General features: G+C 40.1%; 2 protein-coding genes across 4 annotated transcripts in view; one reads left to right on the forward strand and one right to left on the reverse strand.

Annotated features, from left to right (window-relative positions):
• The window catches only part of LOC142749605 (long-chain fatty acid transport protein 2-like), a 48,499-nt gene extending 39,231 nt beyond the window's left edge, over positions 1 to 9,268 (forward strand). The window contains exons 9-10 of the mRNA XM_075857862.1: positions 3,280 to 3,410; positions 8,754 to 9,268. Of these exons, the coding sequence (XP_075713977.1) occupies positions 3,280 to 3,410; positions 8,754 to 8,930 (308 nt within the window). The 3' untranslated portion in view covers positions 8,931 to 9,268. The remainder of the gene's footprint in view (positions 1 to 3,279; positions 3,411 to 8,753) is intronic.
• A 3,853-nt stretch (positions 9,269 to 13,121) lies between these two features.
• The window catches only part of MAN2C1 (mannosidase alpha class 2C member 1), a 51,197-nt gene continuing 37,589 nt past the window's right edge, over positions 13,122 to 26,729 (reverse strand). For all 3 annotated transcript variants that reach the window (XM_075857865.1, XM_075857864.1, XM_075857863.1), the window contains exons 18-26: positions 26,419 to 26,513; positions 25,775 to 25,879; positions 25,533 to 25,689; positions 24,536 to 24,679; positions 22,291 to 22,400; positions 18,304 to 18,383; positions 17,481 to 17,626; positions 15,632 to 15,735; positions 13,122 to 13,655 (exon numbers count right to left, since the gene is read on the reverse strand). In XM_075857865.1, coding sequence (XP_075713980.1) covers positions 13,538 to 13,655; positions 15,632 to 15,735; positions 17,481 to 17,626; positions 18,304 to 18,383; positions 22,291 to 22,400; positions 24,536 to 24,679; positions 25,533 to 25,689; positions 25,775 to 25,879; positions 26,419 to 26,513 — 1,059 coding nt within the window. In that variant the 3' untranslated portion in view covers positions 13,122 to 13,537. The remainder of the gene's footprint in view (positions 13,656 to 15,631; positions 15,736 to 17,480; positions 17,627 to 18,303; positions 18,384 to 22,290; positions 22,401 to 24,535; positions 24,680 to 25,532; positions 25,690 to 25,774; positions 25,880 to 26,418; positions 26,514 to 26,729) is intronic.

Raw genomic sequence — 26,729 nt, forward strand, 5'->3', positions numbered from 1 at the left:
TCAAGAAACCAATCCAGCAAAATCTGTGCCCCAAAAGCCAAAGGGCGCTCCTTCTCTTCTGATCCTTGCCGTGTGCCCAAACAACAGTTTATGACCACAAATGGGGTATTGCCGTACTCCAAAGAAGTTGCTTTACAAATGTTGTTTTTTTTTTTATTCCTTTATTTGTTGAGAAAATGAAAAATTTTGAGCTAAAGCTACGTCTTTTTTATCTTCACTGCCCAATTCTAATAAAATCTATGAAACCCCTGTGGGTTCAAAATGCTCACTACACCCCTAGATGGATTCTTCAAGGGGTGTAGTTTCCTAAATTGAGTCACTTTTTTGGTGTTTTCACCGTTTTGGTCCCTTAGGGGCTTTGCAAATGTGACGTGGTCTCCGCAAACCATTCCTGCTAAATTTGAGCTGCAAAAGCCAAATGGCTCTTTCCCTTCCAAGCCCGGCCGTGTGTCCAAACAGCAGTTTATTACCACATGTGGGGTATTGTTTTACTCGGGAGAAATTGCTTTACAAATTTAGTGGTGCATTTTCTCCTTTTAGTCCTTGTGGAAATTAGAAAAAATTAGCTAAACCTACATTTTCTTTGAAAGAATGTAGATTTTCATTTTCACGGCCTACTTCCAATAATTTCTCCAAAAAACCTGCGGGGTCAAAATGCTCACTATACCCCTAGATAATTTCCTCAAGGGGTATAGTTTCTGAAATGGGGGTCACTTTTGGGGGATTTTCACTGTTTTGGCACCGCAAGAGCCTTTCAGACCAGACATGGTGCCTAAAATATTTTCTAATAAAAAGGAGGCCCCAAAATGCTCTAGGTGTTCCTTTGTTTCTGAGGCCTGTGCTTCAGTCAATAAGTGCACTAGGGCCACATGTGGGGTATTTCTAAAAACTGCAGAATCTGGGCAATAGATATTGAGTTGCGTTTCTCTGGTAAAACTTTGTGTGTTACAAAAAAAAGATGAAAAATTAATTTCTGCAAAAAAAAAAAGAAATTTGAAAATGTCACATCTACTTTGCCTTAATTCCTGTGAAACATCTAAAGGGTTAGGAAACTTTGTAAATGCTGTTTTGAATACTTTGAGGGGTGAAGTTTTTTAAATGGGGTGACTTAGAGGGTTTCTAATATATAAGGCCCTAAAATCCACTTCACAACTGAACTGGTCCCTGTAAAAATAGCCTTTTGAAATTTTCTTGAAAATGTGAGAAATTGCTGCTAAAGTTCTAAGCCTTCTGACGTCATAGAAAAATAAAAGGATGTTCAAAAAACAATGGCAATCTAAAGTAGACATATGGGTGATGTTAATTAGCAACAATTTTGTGTGGTATTACAATCTGTCTTACAAGCAGATACATATAAATTTAGAAAAATGCTAATTTTTCGCTACATTTTGGTGTTTTTCACAATTAAATACTTAATGTATCGAGCAAATATTGCCAGTAACATAAAGTAAAATGTGTCACGAGAAATCAATCTCAGAATCGCTTGGATAGGTAAAAGCATTCCGAAGTTATTACCACATAAAGTGAAACATGTCAGATTTGAAAAAATTAGCTGCGTCCTGAAGGCCAAAACAGGCTGCGTCTTGAAGGGGTTAAATCTGGGGTAAAGTACCATCCCTTTTTTTGCAGGGGTAACGTACCAATTTTTAAAAACCTGTTTATCTATATGAGGCCATTTTTTTTTCTCCAAAAAACAGGATCTATAAGAATATTGATGTGTGTGTATATATATCAGAAAATGCTCCAGTAATTATGCTATATCTATAAGCATTGATCCCAGAATCACATGAGCGTTACAATTGGACATTTTTGCAGGATACAGAGTCCTGGTGTGGACCAATACGTGTGTAGGTTCAAACTTTTTTTTACATCAATCTGCGATTTATTTCTCCTTTTACACATGAATTTGCCACATTTTGGATACAGGTTGTCTTGATGTACTGTATATAATAAATGTGCACCTATCACCAGTATTGGCATGCATGAAAAAGGCTAATTGCTAACCAAAAACATTGACTTTTGGAATACACATCCTATTTTTCACCATTTTGTGTATGGACGGAGTGCGGTCACCAAACTTCACAATTTGATTTATGGGACTAAAGATTTGAGGGACGATTGTACATATGCTTTATCCTTGGATGAGACTATATATACTGTATATAGAAAAATATTTGCATAATTTAAAAAAAAAAGTCCTAAAACGTAAAAAAATTGGTTATTTCAGCAGCTTTATTGGACCAGTCCTTTAATAATTTCAGCTGGCTATATATATACATATATATATATACATATATATATATATATATATACATATATATATATATATATATATATATATAGAGAGAGAGAGAGAGAGGTAGATAGATATGAGAGTTGTCGGGCCGCACTTTCCTTCAGCCAACAACTACTTCTTCCAACTCCAACATAAGGGTAATACAAGATGTGGTGAATGCTTTGCGCCACTGATTTTGCCACGAATCCGCAATAAATGCATGGCACTCTCATGCAGATTTTGTCACGGATAACACTCTATGCATCTCAAAGAATGAAATCCGGTGTGAAAATCTGTTTTTAAGTCTTTCTGCATAAGAATGCTCAGAATATCTGGAGCATGCTCTGATTTCCCTGCAGATTTTTGCAGCAACACTTGGATGGGATTTGAGCGCAAATCCACTACTTCTGACTTCATCCCAGACATGCACAGACAGCTCAAGCTCAGACCCCTCTGGCAGCAGCTTTTCTCCAACGAGACAAGCGATCAGGCATATTGAAATACATGTCCCATCCTTCTTTCCCCAGACACCAGTCAGGAGGTCCCCATACACATTAGATAGTTGGTAGATCCGGCTGAAATTCAGCTCTTACTATAGCAGACAATAGCATGTAAAATGCAGGTCAGCAACAATGACCCATTCCTCCAGTTCTTCCAAGACAGTTAAGGGGCGGTCTGCTTTTCAATCCCTTTATGTTAAAATGATTCCCAATGATGAGCTGATCACATGGCGTCCTGCTGCAAGGTCCCCTAGTGATCAGCTGCAATCTGTGGGGGAACCAGACAGCAAGTGTAGAGATCCCTGCCACCCCACTTCAAGAATGCAAAGATATACTGGGTCTAGACTGGGAGACGCTCCCTACTCAATAGACGAGGGTCCTGAATGGGGGACACCCCTACTTTAGAATTCCCTAAAAGGGTATTTGCAAATGATATATTTCTAAACCAGACAAGCACTTATAACTAATAACATTTACCCTGTTATGACTTTTCTCCTTTTTTAGTTCACGAAGGAAGAATTGGAATGGTATCCATCAAACTTAAGCAAGACGAATCATTCGATGGAGACAAACTGTACAAGAAAGTGGCAGATTATTTACCGAATTATGCCAGACCTCGTTTTGTAAGAGTACAGGTAAGATTTTTATCTTTATTAATCTTCTTTATCTTTGCTGGTTACAACAAATCAGTCATTGATTCTTATAATGTAATAAAGAGAGCAGATTTATTCATTGCCTCGCTTACCAACAATAAGTGATTTGGGTCCCCACCTACGTACATTGCTCCTGTCACTTAGTAGAGCTTTGGTAATGAAGAGAGTACCTGCGCCTTTGCAAATATCTTCAGTACTGTAAAAAGGTATTTTGGTAGGGGGAGAATCAAAATGCAGCCCTGAATATAAAAGCCATGTGGTAATTGACTGTATATTTAGTTTTCCCTGTTTAAGAAACATATAATCTTCTCCAGCACAAAAATGCCCTCGGCAAGTATCTGGACACTGGTTACTACCAGTATAATTTGAGCCTCTTTGGAAGGGACCCCACCACAGCGCTATAAATAAAGTGGTGGACTAGTATAAAAGGTCAATAAAACCAGAATACCAGGTTTATTACTGGCTACATACAGCAAAATCAGGTTGCACTGAAATGATTTAAATAGATAAATATCCTCTTCTATTTCGGTGGTTCTATTGCCTATCCAATTCAGAGCCATTTCACCATACGTCTGTAATGCTTAGGTACCAGCAGCTGTTCCACAATTTCACGGTTAACCTTAGAAACTCTACACAAGTGATCCTTGATCATGGCAAAATGTGTAAATAGCCTTTCATCATCTGGATTCTGTGGCACACCATTGTGCACAAATTGTCATAGTCACCACGTCTTTCTGTCAAGAAATCAACCTTAGTAGCATTTACAGTGGGAGGCACACTTTCCGCACCCACTTCAGGGAATTTAACTTTTCTCCAGTTTCCAAAATAAGGGAAAGTCTGACCCCATCCTTACATTTTGCGTTTTTTTACCACACTAACTTTATAGGTGACAGTTCAAAACACTGTCAACTTTAGCAAGTGCTTTGGGATAAACCTTGATATTTCCATATATGCAAAGCACACTCATATACAGTACCAGTCAAAAGATTGGACACACCTTTTCATTCCATGGTTTTTGTATTTGTTTGTTTTTTCTACATTGTAGATTTATGTTGAAGACCTGAAAACTTTGAAGGAAAGTGGCAAACAAAAAAGTGTTAAACAAAACAAGAATTAGTTTTTTTATTTTAGATCCTTCAAGGTAGCCCCCTTTTGCTTTGACAGCTTTGCACACTCTTGGCATTCTCTCAATCTGCTTCATGAGGTAGTCACCTAGAATGGTTTTCAATTAACAGGTATGCCTGGTCAAGAGTTAATTTGTTGAATTTCTTGCATTCATAATGTGTTTGAGACCATCACTTGTGATGCGCAGAGGTAGGATTGGTACACACTTCCATACAGTATTTAGCCCAATTCAGCTACTGTTCTAATCTACATTACGGCAAGAACCTTTTAAATAAGGTAAAGAGCAAACGACAGTCCATTACCATAAGATATGAAGGTCAGTCAAACCGGGAAATTTCAAGAACTTTGAAAGTATCTTCAAAGTGCAGTCATGAAAACCGCTATGATGAAACGGTCTCTCATGAGGACTCCCCCAGGAAAGGAAGACCAGGAGTTTCTTCTGCTGCGGGGGATAGATTAGAGTTACCAGCCTCAGAAATCACAAATTAACAGCACCTCAGATTAGAGCCCACATAAATGCTTCACAGAGAACAAGTACCAGACACATCTCAACATCAAGTGTTCAGAGGAGACGGCGAGATTCAGGCCTTTTTGGTCAATTGCTGCAAAAAAGCCACTACTGAGGAACAACAACAAGAAGAGAATTGCTTGGTCCAAGAAATGAAAGAAATGGACATTAGTCTAGTGGAAATCTGTACTTTGGTCCGATTAATCAAAATTGTAGATTATTGGTTCCAACCGCCGCGTCTTTGTGAGATGCTGCAAAGTTTGAGCGGGCGATTTCTACATGTGTGGTTCCCACCATGAAGAATGGAAGAGGAGTTGCGTTGGTGATTTATTCAAAATTCAGGGAGTGCTTTACCAGTATGTCTACCACAGCATTCTGCAATGACATGCTATTCCATCTGGTTTGCGTTTAGTGGGACCTTCATTTGTTTTTCAACAGGACAATGACCCCAAACACACCTGCAGGCTACGTATGGGCTATTTGACCAAGGAGCGTGATGGCGTGCTGCATCATATGACATGGCCTCCACTACCACCCAACCTAAACCCAGTTCAGATGGTTTGGGAGGAGTTGGACAGCAGAGTGAGGAAAAAGCAGCAAACAAGTGCTCAGCACCTCTGGGAACTCCTTCAAGACTGTTGGTAAACCATTCCAGGTGGCTACCTCATTAAGCTAATTGAGAGAATGCCAACGGTGTGCGAAGCAGTCAAAGTAAAAGGAGGCAACTTTAAAGAATGTAAAATATAAAACATTCTGGTTTATCACTTTTTTTTGTTTACCACTTATTTCCATACGTGTTTCTTCATAGTTATGTCTTCAATATGATTCTACAATGAAGAAAAAAAAAAAAAAACATGGAATAAAAAAAAAAGTGTGCCCACACTTTTAACTGGTACTGTATATTTGTAGGAATAAAGTCCTCATGAACCATGGTGACAAGGCTCCCTGGGTACAACGCCTCGACAGGATAAGTATTCCCCACAATGTTACAAACTTAAGGCTCAGTCTCTAGTCTTGGTGATGCAACACAAACTAGTTCCACAAACAGCGACTGACACCAACACATGTTATACTCCATGGGCTCTCAGGTAAAAGTGCAATGGGCAGCAATATCCCCACTTCATGGCATCTCCAGCACTAGGTCAGCCCTGCTTTCTAGGGCCATTTGACCACTTGGGATAACCACCAGTCTTTTGGTCATGAGAAACCTCTAGAGCCCTTTTCCCTCTCGTCACTCTTCCACTCTCCCCCAATAAATGAAACTCTTATCAGAAGATGTCACAGGTATGACCCGGAAAACAGACTTAACAAAAGCCTCAGCAAACGAAGTTTTGCTGAGAAACCCAACTTTCGTGGATCCCTTGTCTCACCCATCATAACCAGCTAGGAGGGGAAATACACCCTCTCCAGTACTTTCCCAGCCACACTTACAGTACATAAAAAGCACAAGGGTTCCGTTACTACACACAAGTCTGCATAAAACTGATTTTGCCTTTTATATTTGAGCCTTTAACTTGCATTTCTTTGGCAATTCCTAGTTTGTCAAGGTGTTGAAGAAGCACGTGTCGAGTCTGCTTCAGTTGTATTTTCCATTTCAATCAACCCCAAGAAGTGGGTGACCATCAAAGAGAAGTCATTTGTATTACTTCCTTAACAAAACGGTGCTTGACATTAGTCAACTATTCTTTATGGCTACTGTCAAAAGTACAGTCTTAGGCCTCATGCACACGACCATAATTTTTTATCTGCAATTACGGATCCGTAATGGAGGCTAAAATCCGGACCCATTCACTTTGATCAGATATGGACAGCTTCCCGTATATTTACAGGTGTGTGTCCGGACCGTAGAAATGACCCGCAAAAAATAGGACATGTCCTAGTTTTTGCATTTACGGACCGTGCTCCTATACTTTTTATTGTGAGCATGGCCCACAAATTCTGGTGACAATCCGCAGCCTGTAAATACTGTACCGTCGTGTACATGAGGCCTAATATAACTAAACAGTATTTTACCAAATATAGTTGTGCTAATCTCTTTTGCCCCACTTGTCAGCCAGTTATTGGATGATCTCATTCCTAATTGCACTTCCAAGATAATGATTGTGAGTTTTATGAGTGGTTACTCTTCCTAGATGTTCAATCACAACCTTATCAAGCGTCCACAAACTTAAGAAAGTTTTCATTACTTGAAAAAAAACAAAAAACACATTTGCTGGATGTAGCCAGTGCTCTAACAAGCATAATCGCAGAAGAAAATATTCCGCCACTGCAGAGTTGCAGTTTCAATAACTTTTTTCCTTTTGGTCTTCAATGGTTGTCTTCAACTGCAATCCGGTCTTAAGATCTTCCCTTCTCTGGAATGCGCTTTCATAGCGGTCAGCTTTTTCACAAAGAGACAACATTTCTAGCCAAGATCTTCCAATTACTTATTCTAGTAGAACACATGGCAGCTACAACAAATATGGGTGGAAAGATTTTGCAGCAAAAGCAATACACAATACCTTTGCTGACTGAGTACATGGGCCATCGCCTTTCTACGGTTTCTTGTTTGGTAGTTCACAATATTTATGCCTGTGATAATAAATTATTTTACTTACATCATTAGGGTATCCAAAAAGCATCACTTGCTGTTGACTATGCAATACATGGAAATCCCTCAGCTTTTTGTTCATATCCATCCAGAGACCTTGGTCTTGGAATCGTAAAGGGCTAATATCAAAGCTGGCTTCAGGCTGTGCCTCTAGCTCCATCTCAGTTGTACTACTACTAGTTTTTTCAGCTGGTTTTTGATCCATTATCACCACCATTTGTGAAATTGATGCAATTGATGACATCCTTGCAAATACTTTTCCTGAACTTTGTTCTTCAGGAACATGTGAAACCTTAGAGTATGGCAGAGGGGAGAATCAAAATTCAGCTGTAGCAAGGCTACTTGGTACAGCTTCATAATTAAAATCTAGGGCAGGGGTGGCAACAATACAGACAATGGTAGCACACCAACATTAGTACAAAATGCAATGAAGGCAGATCAGACCCTAAAATGAATTCAGATCACATTCTCACCATGACAGGACATTTGCTGGGGTCAGGCAGGCCACATTGTCACTCTGAAACCAGCTGTTGATTGTGCTGGATAGTGCTGCAAGGCCCTGATATCAGCGCCATGACTTCAGGGACACTACCTGACAGATGTGGCCCTTGGTAGATTTTTGAGGAAAAACAACCCATATAACTGGCATTACAGATCTCAATTTGTAACCATCTATCCCAAAATCTTGAATGGCTAAACTGCTTGGTCATGCTGCCATACATTGCCCACCCATATTTTGCTGCATGACTATGCACATTCAGGAATCCTGGACAACCTAAATAGGTGTTGAAACTTTTGGAAAACATGTTCTGACCAACTTCTTAAATACAATTTCCTCCTGAAATATAAAATTGGCCATATATCAGAAATTAGAGCAGCAGTAAAGTTTGGTATAAATGTTTTCATTTGACATATTGGCAATTTTGGGTTTATTTGCAGCTGCCATTTTTGCAGGAAGTACAGCCATATTGGTTGACAAGCTTAAACAAGTGGTTGCTTTCAGACAAATATTATTTTTTACATCTGTCATGTAATAAAAGCACCTACTGTATTTAAACTGAACAAGTGACTATGTCTAACTGTGTATTGCTTAAATATACAGGAGTCCATTGAAGTTACCGGAACCTACAAGCAGCGTAAAGTGGAACTGGTCAAGGAGGGCTTTAATCCACTCATTATAAGAGACCCATTGTACTTCCTAGATGAGACTGGCAAACAATACAAGCCAATGGATCCCCACATTTACAATGCGATTTTGGAAAGGAAATTGAAACTTTAGTGCAGTATGTGGCAAGTCATGAATTTTTCCTTTTTTACCATGGACTTTCTTACATAGAAAAATGCTTGCCCGCCCAATGCTTTTTTTTTTTATTGATCACTGTTTTAATTACAGGTTGCCACAGCTCAGATTAATGGATTTGAGTGTCTATCACATTCGAACCACGTGGACTTTTGGTGTAATAAACAAAAGTATATAAAACAACTGTTGACTTAATCAAACATTAACAGCGGTTACCAGTCAATGCCCTGATGTGTCCCAAAACATAATGGGCCACTACAGCATGCCTAATACAAAGAAATATAGTGTCACATTAATAAATGATGAGCTTAAATTAATGATCATTGTGCATATACTTTTTACTTCAGGTAGAATACATTACAAAGTTTAATATTAGGAACCTATAAGGCGATCTGGAAAATGTCTATGGACATGTGTATAGAAAGGAAAAGTGCATTGCCTCTAACTATATGGGCTAATTTGCAGTAACCCTCCTGTATATTATTGAATGCATCGCTGGATTTTGTTATAGGATGTCGCTTTAAACAGCACTTCTCAAGGAACTTTTCAAATTGCTGTATTAATGTTGACTTGTTAATATAGTTGTCTCCATTCACATTGATAAATGCTATCACAATTTTGCAGGCTGCTATATGTTTGTCACCTGAGCTCCCATAATAGAGTGCTTTCTGGTAACAGGAAAATAGTAACCATCTAAACATAGCTTTAGACCAGCAAGGAGAAGAATACATCAGGTAACTAACATTTTTGCAGGTTAAATAAAGTTACTCAATATTTTAGACATAAAAATACTGTAGCCACACCATCCAAACACTGTGGTATTGAGAGTTCAGGTAGTTCAGTTTGTCCACATATGAGTATTATCAGGGCGTGCTAGATTGAAGATGGTCCTTTCATAAATTGTGGGCAAGTAATTGCAAATAATTTGTAATAAATAGTCTCTCAGTCCATTAAAGTGGTATTCCAACAAAAAACAGTAACGTCAAATACATAAGACACATAAGTTTCATATTGGTGCCTGGGTCTAATTAAACTAATAACTCAGACTGTTGTACTGGTCATGTTTTTCATGAAGCACAGTAAGTAAGCATCCACAGTGCAGGGAGAAAAGGGGTTAATGACCAGAGCTAAGTGGCAAAATCTGTTTCAATGAAGGAGATGAGACTAGAAGTGTGGGTTTCACAGGTGCTTTCCCCATTAAATGCACACAAAACCTGCTTACTGACAAATCTGTTCTTCTCAAGAAATATTGGTATGTGTGAACCATGCCTCGAGACAAACCACTTTTAGAAGACCTCAGTAGAAAAAGTCTATAAAAAGCATTGCTTAAGACTCCATGCACACGGCCGTACCCGTATTTATGGTCCGCAATTACAGATGATTTTTACGGTCGTGTACATGGGGCCGAAGCCCTGGGTGTATATCGATCTATAGTTAGACAAATTTTCTTCAAATGGAGAAAATTCAGGACTGTTGCTATTTTCCCTTAAACTGGTTGTCCTGTTAGGGCCAGTTCACACAGAGATTTTTGACGCGGAAACCGCGCCGCAAAACGCGCCAAAAAGCAGCCGAAAATGCCTCCCATTTATTTCAAAGGGAGGCGGAGAAGTTTTTTTTTCCGCGAGCGGAAAAACCAGCTCGCTGGAAAAATAAAGGACGTTTACGCCTCTGACCTCCCATTAACATCAATGGGAGGCAGAGAAAGCGTATTTTGCGGCGTTTTGTGCCCGCAGCGCTCAACGGCCGCGGACGAAAAACGCTGTGAAAATCAGCGTGCTGGTAGAAGTAAGGGTATGTGCACACACACTAATTACGTCCGTAATTGACGGACGTATTTCGGCCGCAAGTAGTGGACCGAACACAGTGCAGGGAGCTGGGCTCCTAGCATCATACTTATGTACGATGCTAGGAGTCCCTGCCTCTCCGTGGAACTACTGTCCCGTGCTGAAAACATGATTACAGTACGGGACAGTTGTCCTGCAGAGAGGCAGGGACTCCTAGCCTCGTACATAACTATGATGCTAGGAGCCCGGCTCCCTGCACTGTGTTCGGTCCGGGACTTGTGGCCGAAATACGTCCGTCAATTACGGACGTAATTAGTGTGTGTGCACATACCCTAAATCTGCCTCAAAATTCTGTTTGGAATTTTGAGGCAGAATTTCCTCCTGCAAAAAACTGTGTGTGAACCCAGCCTTAAGAGCATTCCAACAGCACAATGGGCAACCCTTAGAGGGGAGAAAGAAGCCAAAAGGTATACCATTTCTTTTTTTTTTACAGGAGAATGTCTAGTAGTCTAAGACCTCAAGCTGAAGAGACGTTGAGTGTTGCATCAAGACAATGACTAACACACATGAATAAAACTAAAGAATAGTTGAAAAGAAAATGTGTTTATTACACAAGATATCCCAGAGATATTAATGAACTGGAGGAATGGTTGAACATTCCTCCTCAATGTTGTTCAAATCGTATCTACAGTTAAAGGAAATGTGAAGGACTATCTACAGGCTATCAAATTTAAGGGTTCACTTACTTTTTGTCCCTGCACTGTGAATGTTTACGCAATGTGCTCAATAAAAAGTACAAGTTTGTGTGTTATTAGTTTAGTTAGATTGTCTTGGTCCGTAATTGTGACAAATAACCGACAAAATTGTTTTAGTAATCAATGGAGAAATCCAGGTAATTCCAAAGAGTCCACCTACTTTTTATTGCAACTATTTATTATATAATATTTTTTTCAAAAAAGTAAGGTCCCATGCACATGAACGTGCTTTTGCGGCCACAATTCCCCCGAAGATCCACGGGAGAATTGTGACCCCGTGGTTTCCACGGTCCGTGCATGGCCCCGGAGCCCGGACCGTAGAAAGAACGGGCATGTCTTATTACGGCCGTGTTCTGCGGTCCGGGCTCATTGACAATAATGGCCGCGGCCATGTGCACAGCCCGCAATTTGCGGGCAGCTCACAGCTGTCACTCCGTGGCCGGCCAACCTGAAAATCACGGCCATGGCTACAGTCGTGTGCATGAGGCCTTAATAGTCTTTGTAAATAATAAACGTAAAATAAAAAAAAATAAAAAAAGAAGAACATGCAAATACAAACAGTCTGTAATTTGTGGTAATTGTTTTATTCAACTGAATGATATCTGACACTTCGTGCTCACAAAGTTATATGCAGATAAACCAATTATGTTATAAATCATACAAATTGGAACATATACAGTCAGAATAATTCAATGATTATCTTGTGAACCTTTACCATACGGTCTGTATTAAAGCTGCAGAACATTGCGGGTCCAAGAAAGAGAAAATTACCTTGGTTCAATTTAAAGGGGTTTTACCATCTTGGACATTTATGGCATATCCACAGGATATCTCTAGAATGTACGGCACTCTGGTATACGGTGGTGCTAGAGTAGGATTCCACTCCTTAATAGTAAATGTACAAGGGCTTGGCCCTCAAGTTTGCGGTGAAATAGTTCGACATTTTATTTTGCAATCCTCTTATCATATAAACGGTTTCGGCCCACATAGGCCTTCATCAGATAATTTGGATTGCTTGGGAAAAAGGATATAAAACAAGCATATAAGACTGTGTATCGCTCTCTTACGTAACATCCGTTGCTGTAGTAAATGGCTGTAGTAAAACGGATGTTGCGTAAGAGGGTGATACAGTCTTCTATGCTTGTTTTATATACTTTGTTCCCGAGCAATCCAAATGATCTGATGAAGGCCTATGTGGGCCGAAAACTTTTATATAATAAGTGGATTGCAAAATAAAACTATTTCACCGCAAACTTGAGTGACGAGTCCTTGTACATTTACTATATCCACAGGATATGCCATAAATGTTCGATAGATACAGGCCCCTAAACCCTGTTGTAGCTTACTCAGCTCTGCTGCCTCCCGGCCACTTCCTGTTTAGGTGGTCAGGAGTTACGGAAACAGCCGAGAGCTCGATGAGCTATGCGGTTTCCGTAACTCCCATAGAAGTGAATGGGAGTTACTGCAACACGGTAGCAGAGCGAGTTATGCGGTTTCCGGAACTTGGTAGCTATGGAAACAGCATAGCTCGTCATGATACACGGCTTCCATAATTACCATTCACTTCTATGGGAGTTACGGAAACAGCGTGGCTCAGCAAGCACTCGGCTGTTTCTGTAACTCCTGACCACCTAACCAGGAAGTGGCCGGGAGGCAGCGAGAGCCGAATAAGCTAGAACGGGGTTTAGAGGGCCCCGTCTACAGATAGGTGCGGGTGCCAGAGCTAGGACCCGAATCTATCAGACTTTTATAGCATATCCTGTGGATATGCCATAATTGTCCAAGATGGGAAAACTCCTTTAAGGCAAGATATTCATATTCAAGAAATCTAATGGAAAGTCAGCATTCTTACTCATACCTTATTGTTTGTTTTTGCCTTCCTCTGGATTAATAGGGGACACAAATTCTACCCTTTCCCTTCATCCACATCCTCTCCCTTCCCCTGTCTGAACTTGATGGACATATTCTTTTCTTTCTGAACTGCACATACTGTATAATACCAGATATAAAGACCATTACTTGGAATATTCCAGTGTTCACTAAGACGCTATCTCCGCAGAACCAAGAGAAGAGAGAGCACCTTGAATGGAGTGAAGGAAAGTTTCACGCCCTGCTCCTCGATCACAAGTGGTTGGCTGCTGCATGGACGTTCCAGGAGGTCACACCTGAGGGGAGAAAGAACAATAGCTTGCAATAACAATACCGCTGCTGTGGTATTTTATATCGTGGGCCAATGAGACCCATAAAGCATCTATCAAAGTAATCCACAAAGTAAACTTCGGTAGTTTATGGTATTTTAATGTAACAACTTAACAGATACCCTAGTGAGATAGTTTAGTGTATTAATATTAGGTACCTAAAAAGGGTCAAGTCCTCCCCAATACACAAGAATGACTTACTTTATTAATATAAATAAAAACAGATCTACTATGTTTGTGGCCTCATTAGGCGATAATCTGTTCAATGCGCGTCCGCATAAAAAAAAGGGGTGTTTTTTCATCCATATGACTGTTTGTGTTACGTCAGTGTGGTTTCTGCGAGTCATCAGTTCTTTAGAATATATATTGGGTCACGTTTGTCAATGTATTTACGCCAGTTTTCTGGTGTAAATACGTTGAGAAATACATGGCAAATGGGCTTCAGAGTGGCGGTGAGCAGATCTCATTTACTAAAGATTTCAGACACTTTTCTAACTAGAAAAGCATCCAAAAAACAACGCCAGGACATTTCTCCAATAGGTCTGTCGAAGGTTGTTTTTTAACCCCTTAAGGACCAAGAAATATTTTTGGTTTTACCATATTAGCAACTCAAGAGCCATGACGCAATCATTTTTCCGTGGATGTAGCTGTATGAGGGCTTGATTTTCTGAGACGAATTGTATTAATTAACGGAACTAATTGGGGTACATGTAATTTATTAATCAGCTACTATGAATTTTTTCGGGGTGGGTGAACGCATAAAAAAAAATCCCATTGAATTTTTTGCGTTTTATTTTTCCACTGTTTACCGAGCGGTGAAAATAAGTTAACATTGTTCTACAATTTATTACATATACGGCGATACCAAATATGTATTGTTTTTTTTTTTTTAGTACTTGCACAATAAGAAAAAGTAATTTTGCTGTTGATGCATTCCGAGATCCATAGCTTTTTAGTTTTTCCTTAATGGACTTGTTTTTTGAGAGACAGGTTTAAGTTTTTATTGGCATAATTTTGGGGTAAATTTAATTTCATAATCATTTGGGGGAGGAGGAATGCAAAAAAAAAAAAAAAAAAAAGAAGAAGAAGAAGAAATTCTGACTGTCATTTTTCCATTTTCTGTGTCCCCACCGTTTAGCACACAGTAAAAAATATCTTTATGATTGCGACGATACCAAATAGTTCATTATAATAAAATACATATTTTTAAAAACAAAATAGTGATTTTTTTGGTAAACTTTTTTTTTTGGGGGGGGGGGGGGGGGGGGGAGGAGGGGGCTTTTTATTTTTTTTGAAACTTTATTAAACTTAATTGTACTTCATTTTTTTCCTCCTAGGGGATTTGCAGCAGCTATAATGCTTTGGCCCCACGCTTCCATGTTAAAGCATCAGACCCTGCGGTAGCATCACAGGGCGCCAGTGGGCTGACAGAGGGAGGTGCGGACTACCTTTTGCATTGTTTTCACCCAGCGACAGATTCACGAACAAGGCTTGCGGCCGGTCAATAAATCTGGTGCACATTGCCCTGGGGGAAGAGACTGGTACACGGTTTGTACAATGCGCCAGTAATAATCCATTTCTCCCATTCACTCTCTTTTTTTGTAAGACCGGTTTTAGTCCATAAGACCCGGTGTGTCTGGTTTCGCTCCATTGCAGCGGTGACAACTGCCGACAGACACATTTTAAACAGTACAAATACTAAGAAGTGGAAGAATTGCCAGTGTTCCCACTATCAAACACAATATTGTATTAGTTTACAACCGCTTCAATTCTACCCCTTGAAATTCACACATCACAGATTGCAGAAAATGTACTGTAGAAATCCAATACTGAAAAATTGTAAGTCTGAAATACATATGGCAGCCTTCAATGATTTCTATTACACGAACATTCAGTCATTTATATCAACTATAGAGTTTTTACTAAACATTGTATATACTCACAAGAAAACCTCTTTAACAGGGAGTGAGATCTGCAGCCAAGTATCTACAGTGCTCCCAAAAGACTCATAGAGCCTCAGTACGAGGGAATCCGGCCGCTTCTCTGCCTGTGAGAACAGTCCATGCGAAACATGAAATAGGATTAGAACAAAATACAATGGAACTCCTGCCACTATTGTGTTATACTTTTCATTGCAAGTAGTAATATAGCTTTATTATTGTCAAGTGAACTTTAAATCCAAGTGAACTTAAGCAGAGAGGTTATATCTTCTTATTTCAACATTTTAATCATGTGTGTGTTTTGCAATGAACTGGTCTTCACATAATATGTCTAAATATTACAGCTTTAGTCTGGTTTTTCCTTATTTTTATGTATTTTAAGTGGAGGGTTAGACTAAACCACCAATAATCCAAAGGCATTGATATTTTCTCTGACAGGACAGGAAAAATAACATATAACAAAAGAAAATGTCCACATTTCATTAGCTATAGAGTAGCGCTTTATATATTAACGATGTACATCTTAGGCCATGTTTGGAATACAGTACATGCTGGAAACGATATCCCCCCCCCCCCCCTCTATGTACGTCAAACACACTCTTAATTTATTACAAACACTTTCCAATACAAGAGCATTTTGATTAAAAAAAAAAAAAAGGAAAGTGTGCAGGATAGTTTTTCTTTTTTCTAACGGGAGTCCATGGCAGATGCAGGCAGTTATATAGCGTACAGCTGCATCGGTTCCGAGAATTTCCATGCATATAGGACGAACGTACACACCAAACGTGGTGTGAACACAGTAGAAGATTGTTTTTTGTATGAGGTTTAATGTATGGCTCAACTGCAAGGCCTAATGCACATGACCGTAGCCATGTGCATGGTCCGTGATTACATCACGCACCGGCTGTGCAGTGTCATCCACATTTGTGGACCGCGCTCATTTCCACAGCCCGGACAAACACCTGTAAATACACGGGAAGGTCTCTGTGGCCGATATAAATGAATGTGTTAGTATTTTATCCGTAAATTGCAGATAAAAACTACGGTCGTGCGCATGGGGCCTCAAGATGTTATGTGATTATGTGATGAACATTTAGGTGCCTTAAATGATCAATTGTATAGCGTTATAAACCAGCATGTGCTCATTGTAATGCCTTTCACAGACAATCCAATGTGCTATCAATAGAAGAACTCTGGCAAGCGCTACATAAAAACGTATGGAAAAAAGATTGTATTATTCCTGTACGGTGTGATCAACAAGTGATGTTATAGACCACCCCTATAGAGAAAATCTGTGCTGCTTTGCCCATAACAGTTCCTGTATTGTGCTCTAGGGATTCCTTGTCTTCATAGAGAAATTATGTGGATCCCCATCTTCATCCATATTAATGTCTACATACTGAACATTGAGAAATATTTGGATCTACATCAGGTCCATATAAATTTGCTAAAATGCCGGAGAACAGAGGAGGAAGTGTTGATGACTGGTCAGGCTGCACATATAACTTCCACCAGGTAGCTACAACAGCTGATAACTCGATATAGGTACAAGGTATAAACGCTTTTTCCGCATCCCTAAAACTTCCTGAACTTGTGAGAATTCCTGCAATAAAGCCATTTTCATTACCGAGGCAGAAGAAACTTTCCTGCATTCCCCGTTTTCTGCAAACAAATACACTCCCTATAAAACTATCTATTTCACCACAGTCTATATAAAAGGGCACGAATGTCCTGTAAAACGTATCATACAGAGGATCATTTTACAAATTCCAAAAGATAACATTAGAAAAATGTGACCGTAGACCTGCCCAAGCAAGTTTAGTGCCAACCATTCAAGACGTGCTGCACTTACTTGTTTGACCGCCTCTAAGACTACGGCTGGGGAAAGTACAGTAAAAGCACTCCAGGATATAGGCGGTGTAGCTAGCGCTGCGGTGGTGAGAAGGGGCATACAGAAGTTATATGCATGCGCAATTACACCAGCGTCTTGAAACGACCCTGACAGGAAGATTTAAAATGTTACAATAAAGTACAATAAAAACATGAAAAAAAAATCAGACCCCATGCAGATATTGTCCCGTTAAGATCCATTTACATGGGCGGATCTTCTTATTAGCGATCTTCGACACAATTGCTGTAAGCGATCAAATAACGATTACACAAGAATTGTTGAAAATTGATCGTTTGGTCACCTATTTAACAATGTCACATGTCTGCTATCAAACGATTCATGTTTACATACCGCAACGTCAGAACAACCATTATTTTTATGGTTATTTGTACACTCAACAAGCATTTTAATGCTAGTCGTCGAGTCGCTGCACCTATTCACATTATTGTTGGAATCGGACCGATTATCTGCTCATGTAAATGGACCTCTAAACTCAAGTCCATATGCTCACAAGGCCCGGGATTTAGTCCGAGGTACTGTGGTACGCTAAAAGATCCATTTCACATACTATGTTCCAGGTTAAAAGGTCACGAGCAGCTCATTAATTGTAATGTAAAAAGATTTTTACTTTATCCAAAATGTTAAAAAAAATAGAATGGAAAAAAAAAAAAAAAAGCAACAGGGGTATTTTCTATTTCGATGGTGTGATTAGTTAAAACACAGAATTCAAATTAACTGCAATAATAATAAGAATACAAAAATATTTAAATGCCCAGATACATACCCTCATGAGGCAGAAGTGCATAGGAAAACTGGTGACGTCCAATATCAGCAGTTGCGTCAGGGGACTTTGGAGATCTCAGTCTAATAAAACAAACCCTAATTATAAAACCCTTAAAATATCTGACTTCATAATGGATATGATAAATACTTGCATTTTTATGTGCTTAGGGGTGATTCACATAGGTCCAAGCCTCAGGCTCATTTCCCTACTGATTTTCATATAAAAGTTGGAGGGAAATGATTAGGTAAGACACTGTTCACATCTGAGCTAGTATTTGCGTTATTCTGTTCAGTCATGGAAACAGAATAACGAAAATAATGGAAGTACCTGATCCGTCAAACCACCAACGGCCCCCGACAGGACCCTTAGACTACAATTGGTTCCATCATTTTTCTGGACAAAAAAGCGCTGCATACTGCGCTATTTTGTCTGGGACAGTTAGGCCTATTACCCTCTGCCTTTTTTTTTTCCAGGCAGAGGGAAGAGTAAGGAGGCGAAAGTGGTAAAGAGGGAAAATCGCAGACTTCTCCTACATGGCAGAGTAAGATCATAGCATCAGTCATAGATCATGGTTCGCACCTGACTAATATTTTCCAGGTGCTTTGTCACGCAGCAATATAAAATAAACCAAGCTTATCAGAGATTACTTACCCATTTCTATTTACGCAATACTTATCATAATTTACCCTGGGCTGACTGCCTGTATAACGTATGGCCACTGGTCGCAACACAAGGATTCCACCCTATGCCCCCCTCCCATTTGACTATCTCAAAACGAATCGTTCCATACAAGAGGGAAAACCAGTGGCCTCCAGTGACAGGGAGTGCGGCTGGGTATTACAGCCATTGTTCCAATCATAATGGCTCAGGCTCCGTTCACACCTTGTCAGAGCCTTCCGTCAGAGGTATGTGTCAGCCATTGGCCCCAATGTAAAAAGAAATAAAGCGTATACCGCACCATATTCCATATTTATTTTTTTTTATTTTTTTTTTACTATTAGACACTTTTTAGCCTAAAAACTGCTGCAAACTTCCGTATCATCTAAGGCTATATTCACACGACAGTGAAAAAAAAATGTCCATTAAAAATGATCAACTGGTCAGTTTTTCATGGCCATTTTGCATCAGTGTGTCTCTAAATTTTTATCTATTTCCAATCCGTCTGTTTTTAATGGCCCTTTGACATCCGTTGTGCATTAGTTTTTCATGGCCGTTAAAAAAAAAAACAGATGGATTTCATTGGTCAGGCTTTTTTGTCCCAACCCCCTGAAAACACCCAGAGGAAGGTCACATGTTCACCTAGACACTATTTACAACCTCCCTTTATATGATGCCACGCGCCTCCCCGTATATGGTGCCACACAGCCCCCCCCCACGTAGAGGCCACACAGCCCCCCCCCCAAGTAGAGGCCACACAGCCCCCCCCCCCCCATGTAGAGGCCCCCCCCATGTAGAGGCCACACAGCCCCCCCCCCCATGTAGAGGCCCCCCCATGTAGAGGCCACACAGCCCCCCCCCCCATGTAGAGGCCACACAGCCCCCTCCCTGTAGAGGCCACACAGCCCCGCTCCTGTAGAGGCCACACAGCCCCGCCCCTGTAGAGGCCACACAGCCCCGCCCCTGTAGAGGCCACACAGCCCCGCCCCTGTAGATGATGCCACACAAGCCCCGACGTATATGATGCCACACAAGCCCCGATGTATATGATGCCACACAAGCCGACATGAATGCCCTACATAACTCACCGATGCAGCGCTGTCTTCTTCAGGTAAGGTCCCTCTCACCAACGCTGTCGTCTCCTTGTCTGGTCGCTAGTCTCACGGGATCTGCGAAGGCAGCACGATGACTATCAACCAGACCAGAGGAAGTCTGTGCTGCATCGGTGAGTGTCGTCGCGCCGCCGATAGCCAGCAAGGGAACTAGTAGTTCCCTTACAAATCCCCATGTCCCAGATCCGTTTTTAACGGTTGTTACATGTATTGACAGCTGTTAAGAACGGATCCATTGACTTCTATGGGGCTGCCAGGCCGTTAAAACGGCCAAAAATAGGACATGTACTATTTTTTGATGGCCATTATTCACGGGCCGTTAAAAAAATGGGCGTGTGAATACACCCGTAGAACATCATTGTTCTGAAAACGGCCGTATCACGGTCGTGTGAATAAGGCCTAATAGTCTGACTGCAGGCAGCTGCCGGTAAAGTCCTGCAGTGCAGTGTTATGGAAGCAAAATGTCCTGTGCTGTGTGCAAAGAATCTCTGTTATCTGCTCACCGAACAGTCACATCTTACACACAGACGAATGTCAAATCTGTCTGTTCAGTAAGCAAATAACCCAGACATTTGCACACACAGTACAGTAAATCTGTGCAGGTACTGATCTGCAAGGACCTTCTAGCCACGCCCCCTCCTATGAATGGCGCAGCAAAAGCAGATTCATCACCATTAACCCCTTCCTCTCCACACCTCTGTTGTCTGGTATGTTCAGGGAAGCTGCCAATATGTTGCGGCACTGTGCCCGTCATGGCATGGGGGCACTGAGGCTGGCATTATATTGATGCACTAAGGCTGGCATTATGATCGAGCACTATGGTACTGTATCTCCTTAATATTACCCATGGAACATGTACAGTAAAAAAAAAAAAAAAAAAAAAAAAAAAACACAAAAAAAAGTTGTCCCTCTTCTAAGCTTTAAAACCCCTTCCCGACATTTGACGAAGTGAACCCGCTCCATACGATGCAGGGGCGGCCGTATGTTACAGCCGAGACTTCACAGTAACGAGCGTGATCGTGCTCGTTTAACCCATTAAATGCCGCGGTCAATAGCGACCCCCCCTAGCAGCTCATTGCTCCCCCCGCAATGCAATCGCGGGGTGCCGATGGTTGCTATGGCTGCCTGGGAGCCTAATGGAGGCCCCCAGGTCCGCCATCTTTGTGCTCCTACTAAGCCCTGCCTCTGGCAGGGATTAATAGAAGCCTGTCAGAAAGACGATATACTGCAATACATTAGTATAGCAGTAAATAGTGCAAGCGACACAACGATCGCTGGTTGAAGTCCCCTAGGGGGACTAATTAAAAAAAAAAAAAATAATTTAAAAAAAGGGAAGATTTGTAAAATAAACTTTTGCTTTTTTTTTTATGTTAAAAAATAAAATAAAAATATATTTAGAGTTCTAAATAAAAAAAACCTTTTCCCATTTTCCCCCTAGAGCATAGTAAAAATAAATAAACATAATTGGGATCGCCGCATCCGTAAAAGTCTGAACTATTACAATATATCATTATTTAACCCGCACGGTGTACGCCGTAAAAAAAATAAATAAATAAAATGGTAAAACACCAGAATCACCATTTTTTTGGTCACCTCATCGACCACATAAAAAGTGAACAATACCTCACATGTATCCCAAAATGGTATAATTAAAAACTATAGCTTATCCTGCAAAATATAAGCCCTCATACCACTTAATCGACAGAAAAATAAAAAAAAGTTTTGGCTTTTGGATGGTGGGGAGGAAAAAAAATTGAAATAAAAAATCCGAAAAATGGCTGCGGCGGGAAGGTGTCAAATGAGGAGTCTGGTAGTCCTAAAAATAGGGTCGTTTTTTGTGGTGACCCACTGTAAAAGAAAGCGATGTCTGCTGCGTTTTCCTATACAGCAAGAAAAAAAAAAAAATAATTCATAACAACTATAGTTTCCTTTTGGCCTCTGTCGGGTGAATGGAGGCCTACGGCTACGTTTGGCAAATGCGCCGGGATCTTTCCCATGAATATGCCGAACGTGTTCTCATAACTGGTGGTGTACACAGCCTAAGGCACAAAGCCATGCCTGCGCTATCACAATGACTAAGAGACAAAACAAAGAAACCATCTGGAGTGACAGCACAGTAGATGTGCCAACTAGGGAAGGAACATTTCTATTTACCTGGATTACAGATTTTGACTTTCAAAAGGGTTAGATTAGAAAAAACATATGGACAATGACTCACAAGGAAAGGCTGAGAACATTCCCAAGCACTGAACAACCATATTTGCAGTCATTTAGAACAGCTATTCCAAAGCCGTGCTCGGACAGATCCATCCATCGATGCGCCCAAACCTGCAAAGGGAACAGGAAACGTCACGTATGTATATACAGCATACATATAATGGAAAAACATCATAACAAGGGGTGTAAACTACAAACATAAGGAGGAGGGGAAGGTGACCGTGCACAAACTTACAATCTGAAATCTGTAGATACAACATGTATGGTAGAAGGCAGCGGCTGAAAGTCATATTGAACATTGGAGTTGCAGATGTGGATGGCGTATTCAGGATACAAAGAATGAGGGAAGGTAACTTTATTAAAGTGGGTTTTGAGGGATTGTTTGAACACTTTAAAGTGAAGAAGATTGATCTGGTGAGTATGCGATATATACAGGATCTACCTTTTGGTAAAAACAAGATCTGTGAGAAAAGAAAGATGAAGCCTGTGCTGGCCATGACAACAAAGCAACGCTGTCATGAGATAAAAGGGAGGCTGCGTAGGGAAAACTAAAGAGAACAGCGCGGGATCTCTGGAACAGCGCCATTCAGGTACGTGAATGAATTATAACTAAGCACTCTCAATTTAGATGCAAATGAGCTTTAATGTTTCCAAAAATGAAATGTATCATATAAAAGGAGGGGCTTATTACAAATGATATACCGTATACAAAATTGAAACTATTTGCACCCACAATCAAACTCCGTTGACTTAAAACGTAACCTTCAGCTTTTGGCCAATGTTATGGTGCTCTGACTCTCAAGAGTCACTTACCTGAATGTTAAGTAGAATGGGTTACACTGCAGGTGAAAGTGCTAGTGAGTTGGGGTCTGTCCCCTCATATAAATCAATGTATTGTAACTCAGTATTCTCAATTTGGATGCAATTAGGTTTGAATGGTTCCAAAAATGGAATGTATCATATAGATCAAAATTGTAACAAAAGCGTAGTGAAGAATATTGAAATGTGTGACATCAGGAGACGTTTTGGCCCGTCCAGGGTCTCGTTTACTGCCACACTTAGTCATATATACTAGACTCTTGTTTTTTTTTCATTATGCCCTATTGTTTATATACAATAAATTAGCTTTTACCAAAAAAGAGATTGACTTGTGGAGGTTTTGCACCTGGATGGTGTCTGTTTTTTGTTTTTTTTACAGTGGATCCTACCTGGTTTCTATTATTTTTATCTACATGCATCTACTCCCCAACGAGGTTGGCACCGGACGCTCTGGGGATTACGACACCGGCAGCATCCTTCCCAGCCATCTCGCTCCGCAATAGTGTTGCACAACCATTTAGGATGAGCCTCCATTTATTATGCTCAACAGAGAAAGTCACCTTTACCCTGACGTACTCACCCTACGTAGCGCCTGTTTGTTCTCTTTGTTCTCACTGGGTACTGAATAAAGGAGAATGCTTGAACGTGGAATGGCACGTGAAACAATTTTTGGAAAAACAGTGCTATACAAGCCAAATTCTTACTGACTCAGTGGGACAGTGAACAAGGCGCTGGACGGGCCAAAACGTCTTCTCCGGATGTTGCAGATAGAAATATTCTTCACTGTGTCTACGTTCCAATTTTTCTTTGTATGATACATTCCATTTGTGGAACGTTTACAACCTAATTGCATCCAAATTAAGTGTGCCGAGTTATAATTCACCGATTTATACGAGAAGACAGACACCAACACAATAGCGCCTCCAATCTCCACCCACACTGCAACCTGTTCTGCTTGAGAGAAGTGAAACTGGAGGACCAAGCAGAGCGCCATAACTTTGGCCAAAATCTGAAGTTACACTTTAAGTGAACGGAGTTTGATGTTTGTGGGTGCAAATAGTTTCAATGTTGTATACGGTATATCATTTTAAATAAACTCCTCCTTTTCAGTTTGACCAGTCCTTCTTCACATACCCCTAACACAGATGTTGTCATAAAGCCTTCAAGTGGCTGGAAATGTAATGGCTGCCCCCGTTTAGTACAAAGGGGATGGGTCACAATCAGGAAAAATAGCCACAAAAGGAGAGATTAGACCTAAGGGACAGGTGCAGCCTTATTTTCTCCAAAATGATGGTTATAAATGAGGCGACTCCTCTTGTATGGTTTATCTACAACACCATTGCTTTCAAACATTATACAGCATTATTGATTTTTCTTTGTATCTGGTAATCAAAGCGCTAATACAGGAACAGTGTGAAGACCCCCACCTCATATCGGGCCCAGTCCCAAGAAGTATTGCGATGAGTTGGTCTCTGTAAATGTCCGAACTGGATCTCATACGTTGCATTTGTACTGTGAACTGAAGTAGGAAATTCAACTTTCAAAAACTTATGAGCCTCACTCCAGGTTACCTGTTGCAGAACATGAAGACATCTATAATATATACATGAACCAAACGGAACCCAGAAACTACATTTCATTAGACAAAAAAAATTATAGTCTTCTACCACGATAATAGCCTTCATACCGTATTAACTCTGCAGTAAACTCAAACATAACTTTTGGATGTTAGTGACGTGGAAACTAAACTAGCGTGCAAAGATCAAAGCAAAAGGGCAAATTAAAGCTCTGCTCACATCTGCATTGGCGGTTCCATTTGGAATCTCCGTTGCAGATTCTGCCAAATTTGACGTGAAAATAGCGATGCATGCAGTGCTATTTTTTACTGTGAAAACGACGGACTCCTTGGCAGAACCCAACGGGCCCCATTATAAGTCAATGGGATCTGTCGGTTGCCATTGATGTCAGACACTCCATAAATGTAATTTTTCTGCTCCTATGATGGAGCAGAACAATGGAATTGACAAAGCAGGTGTGAACGCAGCCTAAGTGTCCCATCAGCATATTTTTATTTATTTTTATTTTTTTAACGTTAATGGATAAATGAAAACTTAAACCATCCATATTAATCCACGTGTATTAAATCTTTCTATGCCTTTCCACATATGTTTGTTGAAAAAAAAAAAAAAAGCTATAAAAAAAAAAAAAAGTAAAAGGGAATAGAGCTTCTGTTTCTATCCAGTGATGTTGTGCAAGCATATTATGTCATTTTGTTAATTCCAAACATAAAAATATAACCTTACAATATTATTATTTGTTATATAAAAGTCATATTGCGTTTAACCGTGGACTGTCAACTATAGTTTTTTTCCCAATACTTTTTCTTGGCTTTTATGCAGAGTTGTACTTTATTACATCCATTACCTCAGTATTAAATCTGATGTATGGACTTGAAGCCTCCAGGATTATCTCTTGCACAATAGTACTATGATCACTGATTTTCAGACTAAACTTCACAACTCCTCTCAGTCCTCCATCACAATGGATTTCTAGTTTTGTCAAGATACTGGTTACAGGTTTTCTACAATGAGAACATGGCAGAATAAGAGAATAGAAAACAGTAACAAGAATATTTACTTGACCCAAGCAAGACTGATCAAAGCTACCTGGTCTCCAAGTGATAGTCCATCACATCCCAAGCATCCCAGAACAAGGGAACGTCATCAAACATCACAAACTGGTTCCCGTAACAAGCTCTTGGGACGCACTCTCTGGAACAAGAGACATAGTTACAATAAATGCACTAACACAAGGTTTCAATTGAATACTGTAATACATGCAATATATCTAGAGTAATCCATAAGTAAGAATACAGACTAGATCAATAAAATGTCCTTATTAGCGGTTCTGTTTTACGTTCTTACACAAGGTCACTCTAATAAGGAAGGACTTTTTCCCATTAATAACTAAAACATTTAAAAAATAAAGTTGCACTAAACCTGTCGAAAAGTGAAGGCAAGTCCAAATGTGGCGCTCCTCAACACAAATACAACCCAGAACAGAATTGCTACGGGTACCAAAATCGGACTTATGGGTTGTTACCAATAGAAACGCAGTTCTGGAATGCATTTGGGTTAAGGAGCACTACGTTTGGACTTGCCTTCACACGACCAGTTTTGTGCAACTATATTTCATTTTGTGTGAATTATTGTAAAGTTAGGTTCTAGAAATTAGAGGGAGCACTCACAGAATTACAGCTGGTGCAATAAGTGTTATATTTGCCCATTGATAACATTGTAAACTGCTTTACCTGTTGCAGGATAAGAGCTTTAGAGATGTCAAACGTCCCATCGAATCAATGTTGGCCTGAAGGATTCCATTCTGCATAGTTATCGAACCATCATTCTAAAGAGAGAGTTAATTAAAAGGCATTGAATCCTAAAATAGAAAATATATAAAAGTGCAGCTTATGGAACGGCTGCGTATACAAATGCTTCTGGAGGCTCACAGATCTGCAGCTATGTAAGTCATCACGGGGCAAACATCATTTTCATTGTATTTCGTGTTCAGAACAAGGGACAATGTATTGCATTGCACTACAAAATAAATTAAAGAGACTCC

The sequence above is a fragment of the Rhinoderma darwinii genome, chromosome 3, assembly GCF_050947455.1.
Source record: "Rhinoderma darwinii isolate aRhiDar2 chromosome 3, aRhiDar2.hap1, whole genome shotgun sequence".
Lineage (NCBI taxonomy): Eukaryota > Metazoa > Chordata > Amphibia > Anura > Rhinodermatidae > Rhinoderma > Rhinoderma darwinii.